At 44.5% G+C, this 18,559-nt stretch overlaps 1 protein-coding gene across 2 annotated transcripts; it reads left to right on the forward strand.

Annotated features, from left to right (window-relative positions):
* Positions 1 to 1,803: 1,803 nt before the first annotated feature.
* On the forward strand, positions 1,804 to 17,321 carry ATP1B4 (ATPase, Na+/K+ transporting, beta 4 polypeptide). Of its 2 annotated transcripts, none has more exons than XM_004685762.1 (8): positions 1,804 to 1,893; positions 5,727 to 6,027; positions 9,961 to 10,089; positions 10,343 to 10,447; positions 13,303 to 13,499; positions 14,125 to 14,181; positions 16,305 to 16,400; positions 17,139 to 17,321. In XM_004685762.1, the coding sequence occupies exons 1-8, from the start codon at positions 1,831 to 1,833 to the stop codon at positions 17,298 to 17,300; spliced, it is 1,110 nt and encodes a 369-aa protein (XP_004685819.1). In that variant the 5' UTR covers positions 1,804 to 1,830; the 3' UTR covers positions 17,301 to 17,321. The 2 variants fall into 2 exon arrangements, with proteins under 2 accessions (XP_004685819.1, XP_004685820.1); XM_004685763.1 differs by having other exon boundaries at positions 1,831 to 1,893; positions 5,727 to 6,015; positions 17,139 to 17,300.
* The last annotated feature ends 1,238 nt before the right edge of the window (positions 17,322 to 18,559 follow it).

Consider the following 18,559-nt stretch of genomic DNA (forward strand, 5'->3'; position numbering starts at 1 on the left):
CCACATGGCACGGCAGACCTCTCCTGACCCGCACGCTGCTCCCCTCAGCAGTGTACTTCGTAGATCTGCCTGTTCTGCTCCCCACTCTGTCTCTGGTGAGGCCTCTCACCCAACGCATCTCTGGCCTGTACCCCAGTTCTGTATGAATAAATAAATAAATCTTTTTAAAAAAAAAGCTATCTCTGTCATTGCAAATGGTAGGGTTTCCTTTTTGTCACTGAATTATATCCAGGTTCCTGTGTGAGTGTGAGCATGAGAGTGCATGCACTCGTGTGTGTGTGTGCACGCACACACATATATGTGTTTCTATATCCTGGCTATTGTGAATAATGCTGTCCTCCACCCCAGGTTTTTGAAAGCTTACTAGAAATACTGTATTCTCTTTTCTGTCTGACTAGACTAAGATAAGGCCAATTAATCTAGCATTTGTTCGATTTTTGAAGCTTCCCAGGGACCCAGGGTTCACATACTTAACATCAAAGACTCAAGTGGAGAAAGCGTAAGAAACAGACCTCAACATCTACTGAGACCAGGTTGTCCCCTGGAATATATTTTGCTTTTATTAAAATCCAAAGAGAGAAATTAGTTTTTTCTTTCTTTCTTTTTTTGTCAGTGGCCTCTTTCTCTTCAAATAAGGGGGTGGGGGTGGGGGGGCAGTCTGTTAAGAAAGAGTCTCAATTAGTGATGTTCTAGTAAATGGATTCCTTATTTGAAATTAGCTACTATTGAAACTGTCTTTATCAGAAGAGCCTAGACTTGGAATTAGAAATAAATATATCAATCTAAGCTATTGTGCTATTTTTCTTGGTTATGAATAAGCTCAGAATGTCAGTATCTGCAACATTCTCAGCCACCTGGATGTAATGTGGGGTGATTTCTGAAGGCGGCATCACAAACTCCACTCAGGCTCCACTGGGGTAGACCAAACATGCTATACAAGTCCCTGGCTATTTCTATTAATTTTTCTTTTGCTGGATCCCACATTGACTTCAGAAGTTATATATGTCTGGGAAACTGACACTGCAAAGTTCTGGCTTGTTCCCTGCCCTGATGCTAAGGGATAAATATAGATCTTAACCACTACAGAAATTTGGCCAGGATTCCAAAGGGTGTGTATGAGGGGCAGCGACTGATGGGGCCATTCTGACATGTGGGCTAGAAGAGCCTTCTTTATGTCCAAAGACTCTCTTTGGGTGGGAGGGGCAAAGCAAAAGCCTGGCTCTAAAATCAGAATGCATAGTCCACATTTCAAGGGGCTCATAGATTGACAAAACTAAGGAATATTGTAGGTGGCCTGGTGTGTGTGTGGGGTGGGGAGAGCAAAGGGAATCTTTCCTGACACCCTAGATCCTTTTGCATGAGATCAGCCTTATGAAAAAAGAAAGTTATTCTTGGCCATCTCCCCTCACCCCCAACTCCCACCCCCGCCCTACCCTCTGCATACACTGATATCCAGCTCTCAATTGTGAGCACGACTCAAGATTTCCATTGGATCCATAGTATCTCAGGCGTTAGAGAAGGCGGGGGGCGAGGGGGGGAAGAGACTTGAAATTGGAGGGGGTGATTTGCTCATCCTCGTGACCCAGAATATCTCCCCCTCCCTGTAATGATGAGCTTGCTTTTCCATAAGGGCTTTCCTTTAATGCAGGGAAGGGGCCAGCCAATGAGAGAGGGGCATGTTAGATTATTTTGGGGAAGTGCTCGTGCCAGGAGGGTTCACTTTTACTAAGTGCCAAGTGTCCCCAGCAACCAGTGTCTCCTGTACCAGCAGAAGCTCCAGACTCTCACCCTCTTGCCTGCATCTGCTGCATCTCTGCCCACTGAACAGCCATGAGAAGGCAGCTCCGATCCAGAAGGGCTCCAGCCTTCCCTTACGGTTATCGCTTCAGACTTGTGAGTCTCAAGGAGCAGAAAATTTTGCTGTACCTTTGTAGTGGGGTGGGTTAGGGGGCTGTACAGGTCTTGGTTTATGAATGCTTCTCCTTGGGATGGGCAGAAATAGTGAAGTTTTACAAAGACCATTAGTTTCAAGAGTGAGCAGGAGGGCTCCCAGCATCCCACTACACCCAAAATTTCTGGATCAATGAGGAAACCCCTCTTCCTGCAGAAGAAAGACAAGGGAAGGGGAAGATACCAAGAAGAAGGCGCTTTCTAAAATTTTTTCTTGGGAGTCTAGAATTTGAACAGAACTTTTGGAGTTTGAGTGTACAGGTTTCACTCCCAGAGTAGGAAATTTCGCCCAGGGAGAAGGGAAGGGGAAGAGGAAATGAAAGGTATTGCCTACCCAGCTGTCCCTTTGGGTGTGAGCTTCTTAGGAACCCAGCTGCTCTTTTTCTAACGCTGAAATTCCAAGCTATAGCTAAAACCACAGAATCCTAGAGAGAAGCTGGAAGTAACCCCGACACCATCTCTCCGGAATTTCTCATTGTGCAGAGGTGGCTCCTGGGTCTCTGGGCACGGCAGTGACTTGTAAGTTAGTGGAAAGCCAAAGTGAGAAGGGAAGTTTCCTCACTTCTAATCTTGTGCTCTTTCCATTATAATTGCAGTATGCAACTTCGCAAGCCTCCGATTCCCACCAGTCATTGCTACCCAGCATACCATCCCCCCTCCGCTCCCCGTTCCCCTCCTCTCACCCCTCTTTTGGTGTCATCATTGCTCTATTTATCTCCAGATGCTTCAGAAATTTCTTTGAACCCAGTGTTTCTTGCATTTACTTTGCTATAAGTCATTAATATAAACCACACAGAGTACTTTTGGGGAGAGGTATACCTGAAATCGCCCCCCCCCCCCAGAGCCATGTGAGCTAAGCCTCGGGAGGAAAAAAACTTTCATAATTTTTTCTCTGGGAATGGCCACAGGTATAACCATTCAAGAGTTAGGTGAAGACTGTTAAGAGCCAGCATAGAGAAACACAAATTCTCCTAATATCCTATCAGCTGCCGAGGGCTCCCCTTAAAGCTCCAGCCCAAGCTATAGACTCTTTCCTCTGACAGCTCTCAGGATAGGGCACGTATCATGGGTCCTCACTTGGTCTCTTTCCTGTGTAATGCTGCTCAAGTGTTGGTTTTAATTCCAATTCTTGATCAACTGGCTTGGACTTTTAAATGTCTCAGGGAGTCTTGCTCTTTATTAGGAATGCTTGGTCACGTTTATAAAGAAATCATTTGATGCCATGAATGTGCTAGTTTCTCTTTTAAAATTAACCCACCATTTGGATATCTGCAGTTTGTTCGTCAGTAGAGGACACAAATCTATCCTTTGGGTCCTGCTCTTTGTTTAGATGTCTGTTTATATGTTTATATATTTAGAGCGCTCAAAATGGAGCCACCTCCTGCCCTTCAGACTCTTCCCTTTTAGGGCAACATGATGACCACAGCACACACCCACTATGTATCCCAGCGAATTCACATGAGGGCAGAGTCACTTTAGGAAACTGAGAAAAGCAGAACCTGTCATTACCAATGGATTCCCTACTGGATTTCAGAAATAGTTGCACACTGTAAGATTCTCCTATACCTGGAATCTGAGGAGAGGAAAAAAGATATTTGATGTTCGTGAACTCAGGCAGTATAAGAGCTGTGGGGAAATGAGCTCTGAGAAGGTTAATTCTTCCCGGGAGGGTAAAGCTTTAATGACAAGTCATCTTTAATGGGATTATCGTGAGAGCTCATAGCTACAAATAAGATCAGGCTGAGGCTAAGGCCAGCTGCCCCTCTGTGGTACAGAGGTGGAGGACAGGCATCAGCAAAGAGAGAAAATATGAAGGGAATAGAAATTCCTCTGTGATGAAAGCTGCACTTCAAATTTGCTGATTTTCTCAGCTACAGCAGATTCTTTGGGGATCACAGTCAAGACTACTCCCCATCATAACTGCTGAGCTTACCATGACAAGCTCTGGGAGAGTATCCCCCCTGGAGTCCTGGTTCAGGGGTTTAAGTCAGGCAGTCATCACTGACATTTGTTCTGCATCCACTGGGTACCTAACTGTGGCTTCACACTGTGGATGACCATCAAGGACTCAGAAAATATGGACTCTGCCCTCTGGGTGCTAAGAATGTAGTTAGGGAGGTCAGGTGTGTACCCTTGTTCACACACAAGCGAAAGCAAGTTAAGAACTTGTAGTAATCCTTTCAACATTGAGTTATGGGGTTTATTCTCCTAAGCCTTACACTGTGAGTCTATGTCAGAAATCATTAAGTCTAAGCACCTACAATCTCTTGGGCACACAGAATCGAACACGTGCTGTGCTCCATAAATCAGCTAAGCCACTTGTAGACCCTTGTGCTCAATGTGATGGAGTGAATGTCACCATTCAGGATATCAAGAGACATAAGCTTGGAGACTGTCAACTCTATCATGGATTTGCTGTGTGGTTCTGGCAAGATCTTGTCTGCTCTCTGGACCTCAGATGGATGAGTGAATCCCCAAGGTCCCCACTCATCCTGAGATGGTGTGAGATATAAAGCTGTACATCTGAACAAATCAGATAACAGAGGGCTTATAATCAAGATCTAGATAGTGCTGAGAAGACTGAATACTTGGAGTAGTCTTGTTATTTTATATCACTTTTACTGATTCTAAACAATCCAATTTACTGACCCTACCCCCACCCCCATCCCACCATGGCAGTCTTTTCAGCTGAGTGTCCTCTAAACGGCCTTTGAGGAAACCAGTCAGGGAAGGTGGCCCCTGGCCTCTATGATTTGACAAATCCAGCCTCAACAGGTGCACAGGCCCTGCCACTCTTAGGATTTAGACAGCAGAAAGAAGTTGGGGGAGTGGCCTCTTTTTTTTTTTTTTTTTTTGCTGCTGCTGCCATGATCCTTGGCAGACCCGCAAAAAGCAAGGATCCAACTCGCCAGCCTGGGGCAAGGAAGCACTTGAAATATCATTGAGAGAAGTCTGGGGTTTTCTCCCTTTTCGTTTGATTTTCTTGGAACCACTCAGAGAAGATTACAGTTTTAGAGCTCAAGTAATGGCTACAATCAGTCAATCAACAAATCTGTGCTGAGTGCCTGCTAAGTGCCCAGAGTTTTTTTGCCTAGGGCATGGGGTCAGGGGTGGGGAGGGCAGGAAATGAGTATCTGTAGGGTCCCAGAATCAGGTGGTCTGTCCATCTGAAGGTGGGAAAAAGCCACAGCTCAGGCAAGGGTCAAAGAAGCTGCAAACAATTCCCTAGCTCTTGCTCCTGTTGGGTGGGCAGGCTAAGTTTTGAGGAGCGGTACGGCAGCTGGCCTCTCCTCCTGATGTCTGTCCCAGGCTATTTTTAGCCACAGCTTGGGATGGAGAATTGAGCAGCTGAAAGTATATAGAGTGTTAGAACCATATTGGATTGGACTAACAATGTGCCGTCACTGGCACAGGTGTCAAAACGACTCCATCCTCTAGTGAGGAGCTCAGCTCTGCCTCGAAAAGTCAAAGTTAAATGGAAGGTCCTGGGACAGGGTAGCAATAAGCACAGTTCTAGGGGGAAAGCCAGAAGCTGACAGTAAAACTTGCACATCTATGTAAAGACTATTGGGTCCAAATGGGTGGTTGAAAGGATATTTCCTTCAACAAAATAGAGAATGAAAATCTGCCTCCTGTACCAATGGCTGTGGTTATGGGGAAGTGGAAATTTGAAGCATCTCCAAATATTGAGTCATTTTCCATTTCTGTTTGGCTGGGTGGGGGTGCCCCATTGGAATTATTTTCAAAATGGGGATTGTGCTTTGTGACTGCTCTAGGATGATCAGGATGAAGCGAACCAGAACTACCTAGCAGATGAAGAAGAAGAAGCAGAAGAAGAGGCTCAGGTGATGGTGGTACCAGAATTGGAGGTGGAGGAGGAAGAGGAGGAGGAAGAAGAAGAAATAGGAGAGGAAGAGGAAGAGGAAGAAGAGGAGAAAGAAAAGGACGAAAAGGAGGAGGAAGAGGTTCAGGGTCAGCCAGAAGGCAATACCTGGTGGCAGAAATTGCAGATCGTGGGCGAATACCTGTGGGATCCAGAGAAAAGGATGTCTCTGGCCCGAACAGGTCAGAGTTGGAGTAAGTCCCAGTTGTCCCAATGTCCCAGTCGGGTGTCCTTTGCTTTTGGTTTGGTATCCAAGAATCCTTTACCATACGCTGGATGGGCTTGTCTGCAAACTTCTCTTACCATCTCGTGTAAAGGGCTCAATGGGGTCTGCCTGGACTACGGGAAGGCCCCATGAGAACAAACTTCAAGTGGGGAACAAATCTGATTGTATAGCTGTAATTCACGGGACTCGATATCACGTGCAGTGGAGAAAGACCTTAAGAAGGAGTTGGGAAAGCTCAGACTTTTTTTTTTTTTTTTAATTCTTAACCTTGTCACTTTCTACTGGTGTGACCTTGGGCTCTTTTCTTACCCTCTTGATAGTTTCTTCACCTGTCAGATGGGGCCAAAACTCCCTGCCTCACCTCTCTCACAGATCAGCTGGAGGCTCCAATAAGATGTTTAAATTGTAAAGTTCAAAGGATTTTTTAGAAGACATTCTAGGACATGAGGACCACGTCCCTGGTTACCCACCCACACTCACTGTTTCACCTAGTAAGGTCAGGGGAAAGCCGGGAGGCCTTGCCCTGACTGCAGCTGGTGGGTGTTTATGCTCCCACAGTGTACAGAGAAACTGTCTCGAAAGGATCATGACAGGAGACTAATGCTGAGCCTCCATGTTGCTGGATCAATGACAGGATTATATTTCTTAGCATTTCCTCTGTGTACTGCATGCAGCCACCACTTTTACTTCAAATTTTCCCAGCACTCCTCTGCCGGAGTCTTATTCACCTCCTGTAGTATTCATGCTGAGCTTTCTTCTCAGGAGATTTAGCCTGTGGTAAAATTCACACTTGACACGCTCCCGCACTGCCCAGGAAAAAAAAAAAAACAGCTGCTGGTTTGGAACTCAGTTAACCCACAGGAGAAGAAAACAATATAGGATGCCATGGATAAAATGAGAGCCCCCTAGTGTCAAGAGGCCAAGTTACTAAAGTGGATGGTCATGCCTTCTAAAGGTCCCTTTGGCTGAGAATTCTCTCCCTTGGCGTTTGTTTCTAATTCAATTCAGTCAGGGTGAAACAACTAGCTCTGTTTCCTGGAATTAGAAATAGCAGGTGTGGGGCTCTGAACAACACCCACCTCCCTTCACCCCCTTCAGTCCCTGCCCCACCCCTGCCCATCCCTCGAACTCAAACTGGAACAAATGTACCATTCAAGGAACATTCCGACATTCTGGAAGCTACAGACAAATGCTGGACACTCACCGGGGCTCCACAGGGCACAGCTGTTTCTCCCTTGCCTAAAGAGGACTGGGAAAACAGGCCTTGTGAAACACAAGTGTGATTCTGGGAGAGGGAGCCAGACAGTAACTCTGACACAGCCAGCCACTGGGTCTTCACCAGATGAGCTAATGCAAATTGCTCCTGTAGAGAACAATTCATAGGCCACTAAATGGGTATGAAGTAGGCAGCTTCAAATTCTCAGGGAAGTGGGGAAATGGAGACACTACAAGGTAGAACATTTCCCAACCTTTGAGTAGCTGGGATAAAGCTCAGGAAGTCAAGCTCCTTCTGCCTGGCTACTCTGGGCAAAGGGCATATAATGACATTAGTGCCAAGATCACCAAACATTTGCCTGGGCATCCACATAACCAACACATTCTTCTACCCTATTATTTATTCTAGTTTTTTTTTTTTTCCTTTGACAGCTGGGCAACTTCTATTCTTAGGAACAATATGTTACTTTACTGAACACTACCATATGAGGTAGCAATATTGTGATCCTCATTTACAGGTGCTAAAGTTGAGGCTTAGGGAGTAACCTGTGTAAAGTCACACAGTTAAGCAGCAGCCTTGGGATTCAAACTCAGATTGGATGAACACTGGAGCACATTCTGTTGCCAGAACACCACACCATCTTCATGAACTCTAGCAATGAGCAAATGAGCAAGCCATCAGGACCCGAGGATGGGTAGGGCTACAGTTCCGGATGAGCCATTTTCGTAAGAGGAGTGAAGAATTGAGGTTATGGATACCTGTTCTACCCAAGATATCCAGGTTTATCCTGGCTTGGGTGGCGCATCCAGGAGATAACACTGAATCACCTAAAGGAGTAGCCCGAGTAGATCTTGGACATTCAACACAATAAGGGTTGGAGGGATCAGGGTTCTGATGGTTTTGTCTGAGATATGGGAAGGTGGCTAACGTAGTTCCTTATCGCCTCCAGGACACAGACTCCTGGGTAAGACTGAGGAAATTCACTGCTAGTGGCAGTCTATTACAGCATCCTGGCCACACATCCTGGGCCCGAAGGAAGGTATCTCTAGGGAAGTGTACCTGTAGTCCACCACTTTCCCTTCACACATGAAACGGAGTCTTCCGTTCTTCCCAAGATGGCTCCAACTGTTAATCCATCCCCAGGATGGGGATGGGGATGGGAATAGAGGAATGGAGGAGGCAGACTAGGGCACACGCAAGCACAGCCCTGGGCAGCTGCCAAGTATCCCAGGCACACAGGTGCTGTTGCTGCTGCTGCTTCTCCAGGACTACAGCTGAATCCATGTGTTCATGTTCCAGTTCCACTTTAATTCAAAATACAAAGGCTCATTTCCAGTTGGAAAGCCAGGGATCTTTTCCCCTCTCCTTTCCCACTCCATCTTTTTTTCCTTTGGTAAATTTTGTTTGGTTCATGGTTCAATTTAAAAATTAATATTTGGATTCAGCTTGGGTACAGCAAAGTTAGAAGGTTTGTTCTGGTTTCTGGTTCATTATTCAGTTCAAATCTCTAGTTTCAACATCATGTCATTGCTGTGAATGGAGCCAGATATTGTTGCCTGACAGAGCCCCAAGGAGCAACTACACAGAGCTTCCCAGCAGCAATCTCACGCTCATTCACCTCACTCTGTGCTGCCTAATCCCAGGGCAAACCTAGTCTAATACAGTGCACACAGGGGAGTTGATGCCACCAGCTTCCAGTCCCACAGCAGTAACAGTATGAACAACAGTTTGCAGACTGCCATTTATAGAGCACTTAGCATCTTCCTGGCTCTGTGCTATCCATTTATATGCATTATTCAATGCTAAGAAGTAAGTAACATTATTATCTTCATTTTACAGATGAGGAAATTGAGATCCAGAAAGATGAACAGCATGTCCAAGATTAAACAGCTTGGAAGTGATAAAGTCAGGACAGGATGTAAAGAAGGCTGAGTTGCAGATGCCCTCAGGGGTAGAGCAGGATATGAGTTAAGTGGTAAATCCACACCCATTTTACCTGTGAGAAATCGGGGGTGCGGAGAGGTTCTATATCTTCGCAAACTCATGGGTAGGGGTCACAGGCAGCAAGCAGCATAATTCCTCTTCGTCGCTCACCTATCCTGTGTTAGAATTCTCTTGAAAAGCAGAGCCACTTAAACTCTTGTAAAGATGAATAAGATTTGAAATAAGTAGGGTGAGGCCTCATTTTGTCTTGATTAGAGGAAGTCCAGTGGAAATTAATCAAAAATTTGAATTACAGACTATATGAACAGAAATGTTGTTTCCATCACTTGCAAATACGTATAATCGCTGGAACCAAGCTGCTAGGGCTCTTCAGGACTCCTGCTTTAATGAATAGTGAGAAATGATTTGCACTTAGGACATCAACCGCTGCCAAAGGACGCTTGAGTAATTTACCCTCTGTAGTACTTTATGCTCCAATTCCCTATAATCTTGTTCATGGTCATCATTTGCTCAGCAAGCCCTTCCATCGGAGATGCTGTAAAGGTAAACTGCAGTCAAACCTCCAACACAATTCTCACCAGTTCCAAACTGGTGAAATCTAATGAGCAAGGACATACTGAATTGGGAGAATAAACTGAAAGCCATCCTGTCTGTTCGGGTTGGTTCCAGTTCCCGAGTCCAGGTAAGGAGGCAGGGTTCATTGGCAAACACTGACCACTCTCATCTCTGATTGTCCTGCAGGCCTGATCTTAGTCATCTACTTCTTCTTCTACGCCTCCCTGGCTGCAGTGATCACCCTCTGCATGTACACTCTATTCCTGACCATCAGTCCTTACCTACCGACCTTCACTGAAAGGGTGAAGCCTCCTGGTGAGTGCCCAAGTGCCCTGTGTTGTCAGAATTGGCTGGACAGAAATCTGCTTGCACAGCATGTTCGGTCTCAATTAACTTTGGCTCTTCCCGGTAATGACTTAGGGATTCAATTATTAAAAGTAAAATGGTACTTGGCAAATTATGGTTCTTTTCATTTTGATTGCCTGGTGGGAAATGGTTTCATGGGAATTGATACAAAAAAGCTATCCCAAGAATGGGTTAATCTATTCAAGACCTGTTTTCATTGCAGGAGTTATGATCAGACCCTTCGCCCATAGCCTGAACTTCAACTTCAACGTTTCTGAACCTGACACTTGGCAGCACTATGTGATTAGCCTAAATGGCTTTCTCCAGGGTAAGTTCCACTGAATGTTGGAAGTCTGTTTGGAAGATGCTGGTGGGATTTCAAAACTCAAAGTTCACCTGGCCCAGTCATCCTGCTCCCAGGCCATCATGCGTGCAGCATGCAGCCCTCCCTCACCTTGCATTCCCCCCAGCACCTCCAGATACCATCCAAACTGCTCTAGTTTCTGACTGTATGTTACCTTAAAAGCATACAAGCTGACTCTCCAGCGGGATGGTAAGTTCACTGTCACTGTGGGCAGAGAATGTGTTTTCTCTTTGTGAGCACCTTACAGCATCTAGTTGTGTCCCGGCCACATCCAGCTGGCTCAATAAGGATTCCATTATAAAAGCACCATCCTGGGGGGGTAGTGGTGACAAGAGAAGCATGTTCTCCCAAACTAGAAGATTCCTGTATCCTATACTCTCTCAAGGTAAGAGAATTCATTTCTTGGAGGTGGGCCATCTTGAAGAGCTGAAGTGTCTTTATTTAACAGCATTCCAGAAGGGAGTCAGAGGAAGAGAATCTGGGCAGCAGACACTCCTACATTTTGATCACAAGAGTTTTAAGATGCTCTCTCTACAGCAGCATCAGACACATCTTCAGGGACAAAGGAATGGCTTTTTGAGAGGCCCTTCTAAAGGTTGAAAACTGAAGTAGTAGCTCAGTTAAGATGGAACACAGAGGACACAGACTCTAAAGGAGACCTGGTGGCTTGCTGCATCTGTTATTTCTGGGAGGGGTTGGAGGTGGGGGTTGAAGCCTGTTAGACTGGTTTGGTTGTCCTGGTCTAGGAACAAAAAGGGAGGAGCCACAGTACCTGCACTGGATTAAGACAAATTATGTGATGGGAAGTGTTATTTTAATGCATGAATTTTGTGATTTAACTTTAATCCTGCATAGCATCCCTATTTTACAAAGTGAGGGAACTGAGACTCAGAAAAGGGAAGTAAACACTCCCCTTTGATCAAACACTCCCAGCAGTAAAACCAGTATGAAAACCCACATCCACGCTCTTGACGCCCTGGCTATCCAAGGTGTGAGCCAGGGACGAGCACATCAGCAAAACCTGGGAGTCTGTAAGAAAGGCAGAATCTCGGACTCCACCCCAGACCTGCTAAACCAGGACCTGCCTTTGAACAGCATCTGCAGGTGATGTGTGTGACCTTTAAAGCGAAAGAAGTTGCTGTTTTTCATAATTCATTGCTGCTGACATAAAAGGAGTTAGAAGCTCAACTTAGTATCAGTAATGCTCAGTGTTATGTGGGGTAAGCCTATGTTTCAGACTTCTCACTTGTAAGATGAGGGAAACAGAGTTCTTGTGAATTCATATAGCTTCTTTTTTGGCCAACTGCCCCTCCCCATTTGGGGCATCATAGTCAGCACAATATCTTTTCCCTCCAAAAAAAAAAAATGTACGTGAGCTATTGCAAGGGTGTTGCCCAAATCTCTACTAAAGAAATCCTCCTGAGAAGATAGGGAAATACCAATCCTGACCTGATGTTAGAGGTGGGGAACATGAGGAAAAACACTGGGTTTTTCGTTCCTAAGTATAGACAATATGCCCTATTTAAAAGGAACATTTCTCAAAATAGACATCCTAGAGTATCAGTTTCATTCCCATGTGGACTGGAATTTTGCAATAAGGGTCATGCCCATGTCACATTATTTTTGATGGAACCACCTCAAGAGAAACAATAAGCATGTGATTACAGCTTCTATTTAGAAAGTTATTGTTTGAACATAGTTCTCACTCTAAAAATATACATATTAGAACAAAACCTTGAATATAACATCATCAAAGGAAAAATAAATGCATAACAGTGATTGGAATGGACTTAAAATTGCCAGTTGCTTCTTAATAATATCAAACTGAAGCCACAAACTGTCTAGAAGAGGATCCAGTGGTATAACTGGAATTTAACCTCTGGTCACTCGTAGGTGGCAATCTCTTCTGAGAAATCCAACTACTTGGAACATGAACACACAGGGGGCTGCATCTAACAGGACTAACTGGACTCCATTGTTTAGAACAAAACTGGAACTAATGTGGAGATTTCCAAAGGCCAGTTCCATGACATCTTGTAGCTCAAAAAGTCAGTTCACAGATAACAGCTTTCAACTCTCTTCCTGATTTGCATGCATCAGACACACATTACGTCCCATCCAGTGAAAAAGGACAGTAACTGAGTACCTGAGGTCTCAACAGACAAGAGTGCTCCCTCTTGCCCCTCTCGGCGGCATCCCTATGACTGTCATTGGTTTCTGTCTTTCTGTGAAGAATAAGACGCTGATTTATCTCCCCCTCCTGTTCCTCTCCTGTCCCACAATGCACAGGGCTCACTCTCTTGTACCAGATGCCTCCTCAAAGGGACATATTTCCTAAGTTGAACTTAAAAAGATTAAATTCAGGCACTTTCTTTGCCTCTTGATATACACCACGACTTGCCATGTCTCAGTCCCTCTCCAAAAGCTATCTATGTGCCTATTCCTCTCCCAGAAGTAGCCCTCCAAGTTTACAATTCACCATATCTGAAGAGAAATATGGGGAAATGGAGAAAAATTATCAAGGGATCAATGTATGACAGAGTGATAGAAATCTCTAAGTTCTGAGGGAAACAGAAACGAGGGGACAGACCATCAAAAAGGGCTGAGGGGCTAGTCCAGCAGGCTTCCTGGAAGAGATATTGCTGATAGAGGGTTTTGAGCCCCTGATGCCAGGTCACAGAATTTAGGACAGATTGAGTGGACTTTTAGGGTTGCATAGAAAGCTGAAGAAAGGAAGCTGGGGGAGGCTACTGAAAACAAACACAGCCTTCCCTGGTAGCACCTGTCTAACTTCACCCTTTGCCACCCACCCACTTTAGGTTATAATGACAGTCTGCAAGAGGAAATGAATGTGGATTGTCCCCCGGGGCAGTACTTCATCCAAGATGGCGATGAGGATGAGGACAAGAAAGCTTGCCAATTTAAGCGCTCCTTCCTAAAGAACTGCTCTGGCCTGGAGGACCCCACTTTTGGCTACTCTACTGGGCAGCCCTGCATCCTTTTAAAGATGAACCGGGTATAGTGCCCCTTGATACTCTGCTGATGATAAGTGGATGAGCTGGATAGGAAGGCTCTAGCTACTCCATTTCTCTTGGGCTGTCTTCAAACATTGCATGTTTGGCCATTTTTACTGACTACCGGACAAAGCTATTGAACAATAATTCCTTTTTCTCCTGAAACACTTCTTCCCCACTCCCACCCCCAACCCTACCCTTTGATGTTGTTTGTCAGAAAGAAGGTCTCCGGAGTTATTTGGAAAAGGGAATTTAGAGGAGGGTGGGGTGGGGGAGGGTTATTTTAGTGGAAGAAATGCATTTTCTTGCTCTCCACATGTCTGAGGCGTGTTAGAGTCTTATCAAGTACAACTGTTGAAACCAGAAAGTTCCTTCTATCTTCAGGGTTATCTTGCTGCAGTTGCCATTGTACCGGGCACAAAAGGAGTATTCTAAAGTGTGGTGGGTGGGCTGCATAGCTCTGGAAACATTTTTCATTTTGTGCTTTTCCTAACATTTCTGAGAGAGCAAAATAGATCATACTTAGACTTAAGGAAGGATGACTCCACCTTAGAATTTAGAAAAACCCCATTTTGACTGGCAAATCTGTTTTGCTGTGTTTTAAAACGCTGGTTCTATTTTTGCTAGATTGTAGGCTTTCGTCCTGAGCATGGAGATCCTGTGACAGTTTCCTGCAAAGTTCAGGTAAAGTGCATTATTGAGTAAGTATGGCTAACACATCTGTTTCCTGCAAACAGATGCTTCATCCTGGCTATGGATTAGGGAAAGGTTCATATTTTTATAACTATACCTCTCTTTAGTATCTTCAGGCTTCCTCACTTCCAGACAGCATTGTGTGTGTGTGTGTGTGTGTGTGTGTGTGTGTGTGTGTGTGTTGATTTATACCTGTGAAAGTCAAACATAACCTTAGATAAGGGCCACAGCAGGGAACAACAATGTGCCAAGTCATTAATTGGGATTCTGTTTACACTTTTGCTTTTAGCTCTAATTACTTGTTTCTTTGAACTAAACAAATGGCCTTCATTACAGTCATTAGTCCCTGCTTTTAAAACTGATTTTCACTTTTTGCAGCAATGACCAGTGGCTCTGGGTGTTGCAATAACAAATGACTCCAAGGGAAGTATAAACAGAACTCCATTAATATGCTAATTAACTGTCCTTCGAGGGACCATTAACTCCTACCTCATCTGTACCAATTAGCTCTTTCGTAGGGAAAAGTCCTAGATCTTGGGTTTGTTTCTTAAACCTACAAATAGGTCCCTCCTGTTTGGTATCAACTGAACTCCCCCCCACCACCACCAAGCCTGGACAGTTGTCTTGTAAGTATGTGAAGCCAGGTATCCCATTCTCAGCATTAGAAATACTGCTCAAAACTCAATGCCGGCAGATCAGAAAGCAGCAGAAGGCAGTATCTATTCAACCAATAGTCTATAATCAGCAAGTATTCAGTGATGACTTATTAAGGACCAGGTGCTTTGCAAAGTGTCAGGAGTGCCGAGATAAATACGATTGTATCTCTTAAATCAAGTATCACAGGTGCTGTAGGGACAGGAAAAGGGAGAGGTTAGTTCCATGTGAGTGGTAGTGATACCGGTCAGGTTTTGCTTGCCAGATGAATGAGGCAGGACATTCGTTTTGTTCATATGTATGTGAGTATGTGTAAAAACACATACATGTGAGGCATGACAACTAACAAGTGGAACTGATTCCACAGACCATTCACAAAAATGAATTTCATTGCTTTTAGAAGACTATATAAATAAATCATAAAGACCAACTCCTAAACTAGCATTTTAATTGGACTGAGTCCCATTTATGGTTCCCTAGTAGAAGCTATATATTTTTCAGCTTACATCAAAATTTGCTGAGAACTGTCCTTTAAAAAGAAAACGAAATACTGAAAAAGTACTTATACATTCCATAATAATCAATACTGGTCAAATCCACACCCACCCATGGAAATCACACCGGATGAGATAATTACTAGAATAAACTAAGGAGAACTCAATTCATACTAAGAAGGATGATACTATAGTGACAAAAGTCATCACATGACTCTAGCAAATGATTTGTTAGCAATGTGGCACTATTAGTCCCTTCTTCGCTCCCAGACCTCTGCTATTTAGGACAAGTCTAATGAGCAGGCAGAATGAGGAGTCTCCTATCCAGTGAGTCAATGAGGGTGGAAGTGTTTGTTTAGTCATTTCCAGTGTTGGCTCCTTCTTGCTTATCCTCCTGACTCTGCCTGCTGTAATTAAACACTACAGAGAATGTGGTTGGGGACAAGAGTTTCAGTGCGCCAACTATCTCCTGAGTCCCACCATCAGGTCCCTGCGTACCCAGTCTGACTTCCAACAGACTGAGGCCAAGTGTGCATGCTGCCGGAGAGTGGGATTTGCTCAAGGTGTTCCAACTTATATCTGCTTCAGTTCCAAAGTCCAAGGTGGTGCCAGGATGATTCTTTGGAGAAAAGGTAGCACAGTAGGCCCTCTGGCCAGAGCGACATCAGACATTATAAACCCTTTGGAGTCCTTTCTGGGTTCCCTAGGAGCCTAGGAGCCCAGAGAACTGAGCACTACTGGCCTCCTCAGTCCAGGCCTTGTGCTCAGTATCCTCTGAACCAAAAGCCAGCACTCTCTCCCTCAAGCACTCCTCAGGATAGAGATGGGCTGTGCTTTCATGGCCTTCCTGGGGCAGTTGGTTGTGGCTCATGCAAGAGTTTTACCTGGACACAGGTCTCTTTAGCTCATACCCCAACCACTCGGTGACCCTGCACCTCATTTATTAATACCTGCTTTTACTTACAGAGAGGTGATGAAAACGACATCCGCTCCATCAAATACTACCCTGAGTCGGCCTCCTTTGACCTCCGTTACTACCCTTACTACGGCAAACTGACTCACGTAAGCCTTTAACCCCTTTTGTCATTGTTATCAGAATGGTCTGAGAAACAAATGAATTATAGGCTGGTTGGGACCGATGAGAATTGGGGAGGAGCTTGTAGTAAGAGAAGAGGGTGAATAGCTGTTGGCCAAGACTAGGGGCTCTCTACGGTTTCTATTTCAACTACTCATTTTCATATCTGAAGGTGTCTCAGATGTGGTCTAACTTCTTCAGTTTGCAGATGGAGATAGTAGGGTTCAGAGAGAAGAAGTGACTTGCCTAATAAAGCCACATAGCTAACTAGCAGCAGAACCGGGAGAAATCACCACCATTGCATTCAATTATGTCCAAATAATCATACTTCCATGTTTTTCCAATGTGAAGCCTTAGGCATTGAAGGCTTTATCTCCACCCAGAGACATGATAAATACTAGTTCTGGTTAGGTTCATGGTCTGATATGCATAAAATCATATCATGTTGCATTAGAATTGGTTTCCCCACAGGAAGTTCAGACATCTGACAGTGACTTATGAGAAAAGTGTGTAACTTCCCCACTTTCCCAAGGCAGAGAGAACTTGTCAGTTGCTTTAGCCATCTGTGACCTGCCATCATGGGATTTACTCAGTTCCTTTTGTGGAGGTTATTCCACCCTGCACTGAATATTTCCCATCCTATGCCCTTCCCCCACCCCACCCCCATCCCCTTGCAAGCCACCCTCTACTCCTCACACTTAGAATCATTGTTCTCCCACCTACAGGTGAACTACACCTCCCCACTAGTGGCTATGCACTTTACAGATGTGGTGAAGAACCAAGCAGTGCCTGTGCAGTGCCAACTGAAGGGCAAAGGCATCGTAAATGACGTCATCAATGATCGTTTTGTGGGTAGGGTCATCTTTACTCTGAACATAGAAACCTAAGAACTTTAAGGGGGCTTACCACCAGTTCTGTTTCTATTTTATTTCATGTTACCCCTCGTAGCACCTCATTTTTCCTCAACCAGAAACTAGTCAGATGGACACTAAGACAATAGATCATCATTCCTTGCCTATGACATATGTATCAAATGGCACATGGGAGATAGCGATTTTTTAAAGGTAGACTCTCCTGATGACAAATAGATTATATTAATTTTCTTCCCCCGCCACTTAAAACTAAAACCCATTCTTGCTGCTAGAAGTCTCACTGTAGTATAAACATAGTATCTGATCAAATTCACAATAGCCATGAAGATGATAAATTTGTCATGTTTTCTAAAGATTTGTTGTTTTTTTACAGGTGAGAGTCCTCACAACCAGGCTAATAAGTAACTTAAAAAAAAAAAAAACAAAACCTGCCCAGCAAGGTTTGTCCCTGTAATCACCAATCAGATCAACTCAGAATACACCTAAAGCCACCATATTTAGAGAACTTGATATTCAGGGATGCTTGAGAACACATATGATTCAAAGCCTAGGTTATCTTCAAGTGGACAGAAATGAGTATTAACTGGACACTGTTCAGGATAGAGATAAAGACCAACACTATGACTTTTTCAGGGAAGGTGAGGTCCACTACCATTGGGGGCAATATCTGGCATGTATGATTAATTGGTGTTTGATCCCTTGCTGTATGGTGTAATCCTCCAAAGGCAAACATTCTGCAAACAGGTCTGTCTCAGCTTACGCAGAGGAGAAAACAAGGAGCGTCTCTACCAGCTAATTCTTCTTGGGCTATTTGTTTGCCTGTAATGTGTTGTTCTTTCAGACCATCAGGACAGCTCTGGGGATTGAACTTCGGGTCTGCCAACTAATATGTGGCAAGGCAAAAAGCTCCTGCCAAGACATTCTAAACACAACGCCCATTAGCTAGCTTGAAACATTATAAGAGGCAGATGTTTATTCAGGTTGTCCATCAGCCAGGCTGCTTTGGCTTACCTTTGGCCACATGACCAGTGTGCTAATTCTAAACACCTCCACCAGAGGGAGGACTGGGACAAATAGAGAAAGTGAACATCAGAAAAGAGCAGTGTCTCAGGGCCCAGAGCAACTTGAAATGCCACCTAGAAGCATCTAATCTGAATCTCCTCTACAGTGTTTACCTGCTCCCAAAATAGGGAAGTAGCTGACTAGTTATGGAGACAAACAAGAGAAAGAGTAACAACGATATAGCGTGACATGAATTATAAAACTAGTATATG

The sequence above is a fragment of the Condylura cristata genome, unplaced genomic scaffold (assembly GCF_000260355.1).
Source record: "Condylura cristata isolate star-nosed mole 26May11 unplaced genomic scaffold, ConCri1.0 scaffold00019, whole genome shotgun sequence".
In the NCBI taxonomy this organism is placed as follows: Eukaryota; Metazoa; Chordata; class Mammalia; order Eulipotyphla; family Talpidae; genus Condylura; species Condylura cristata.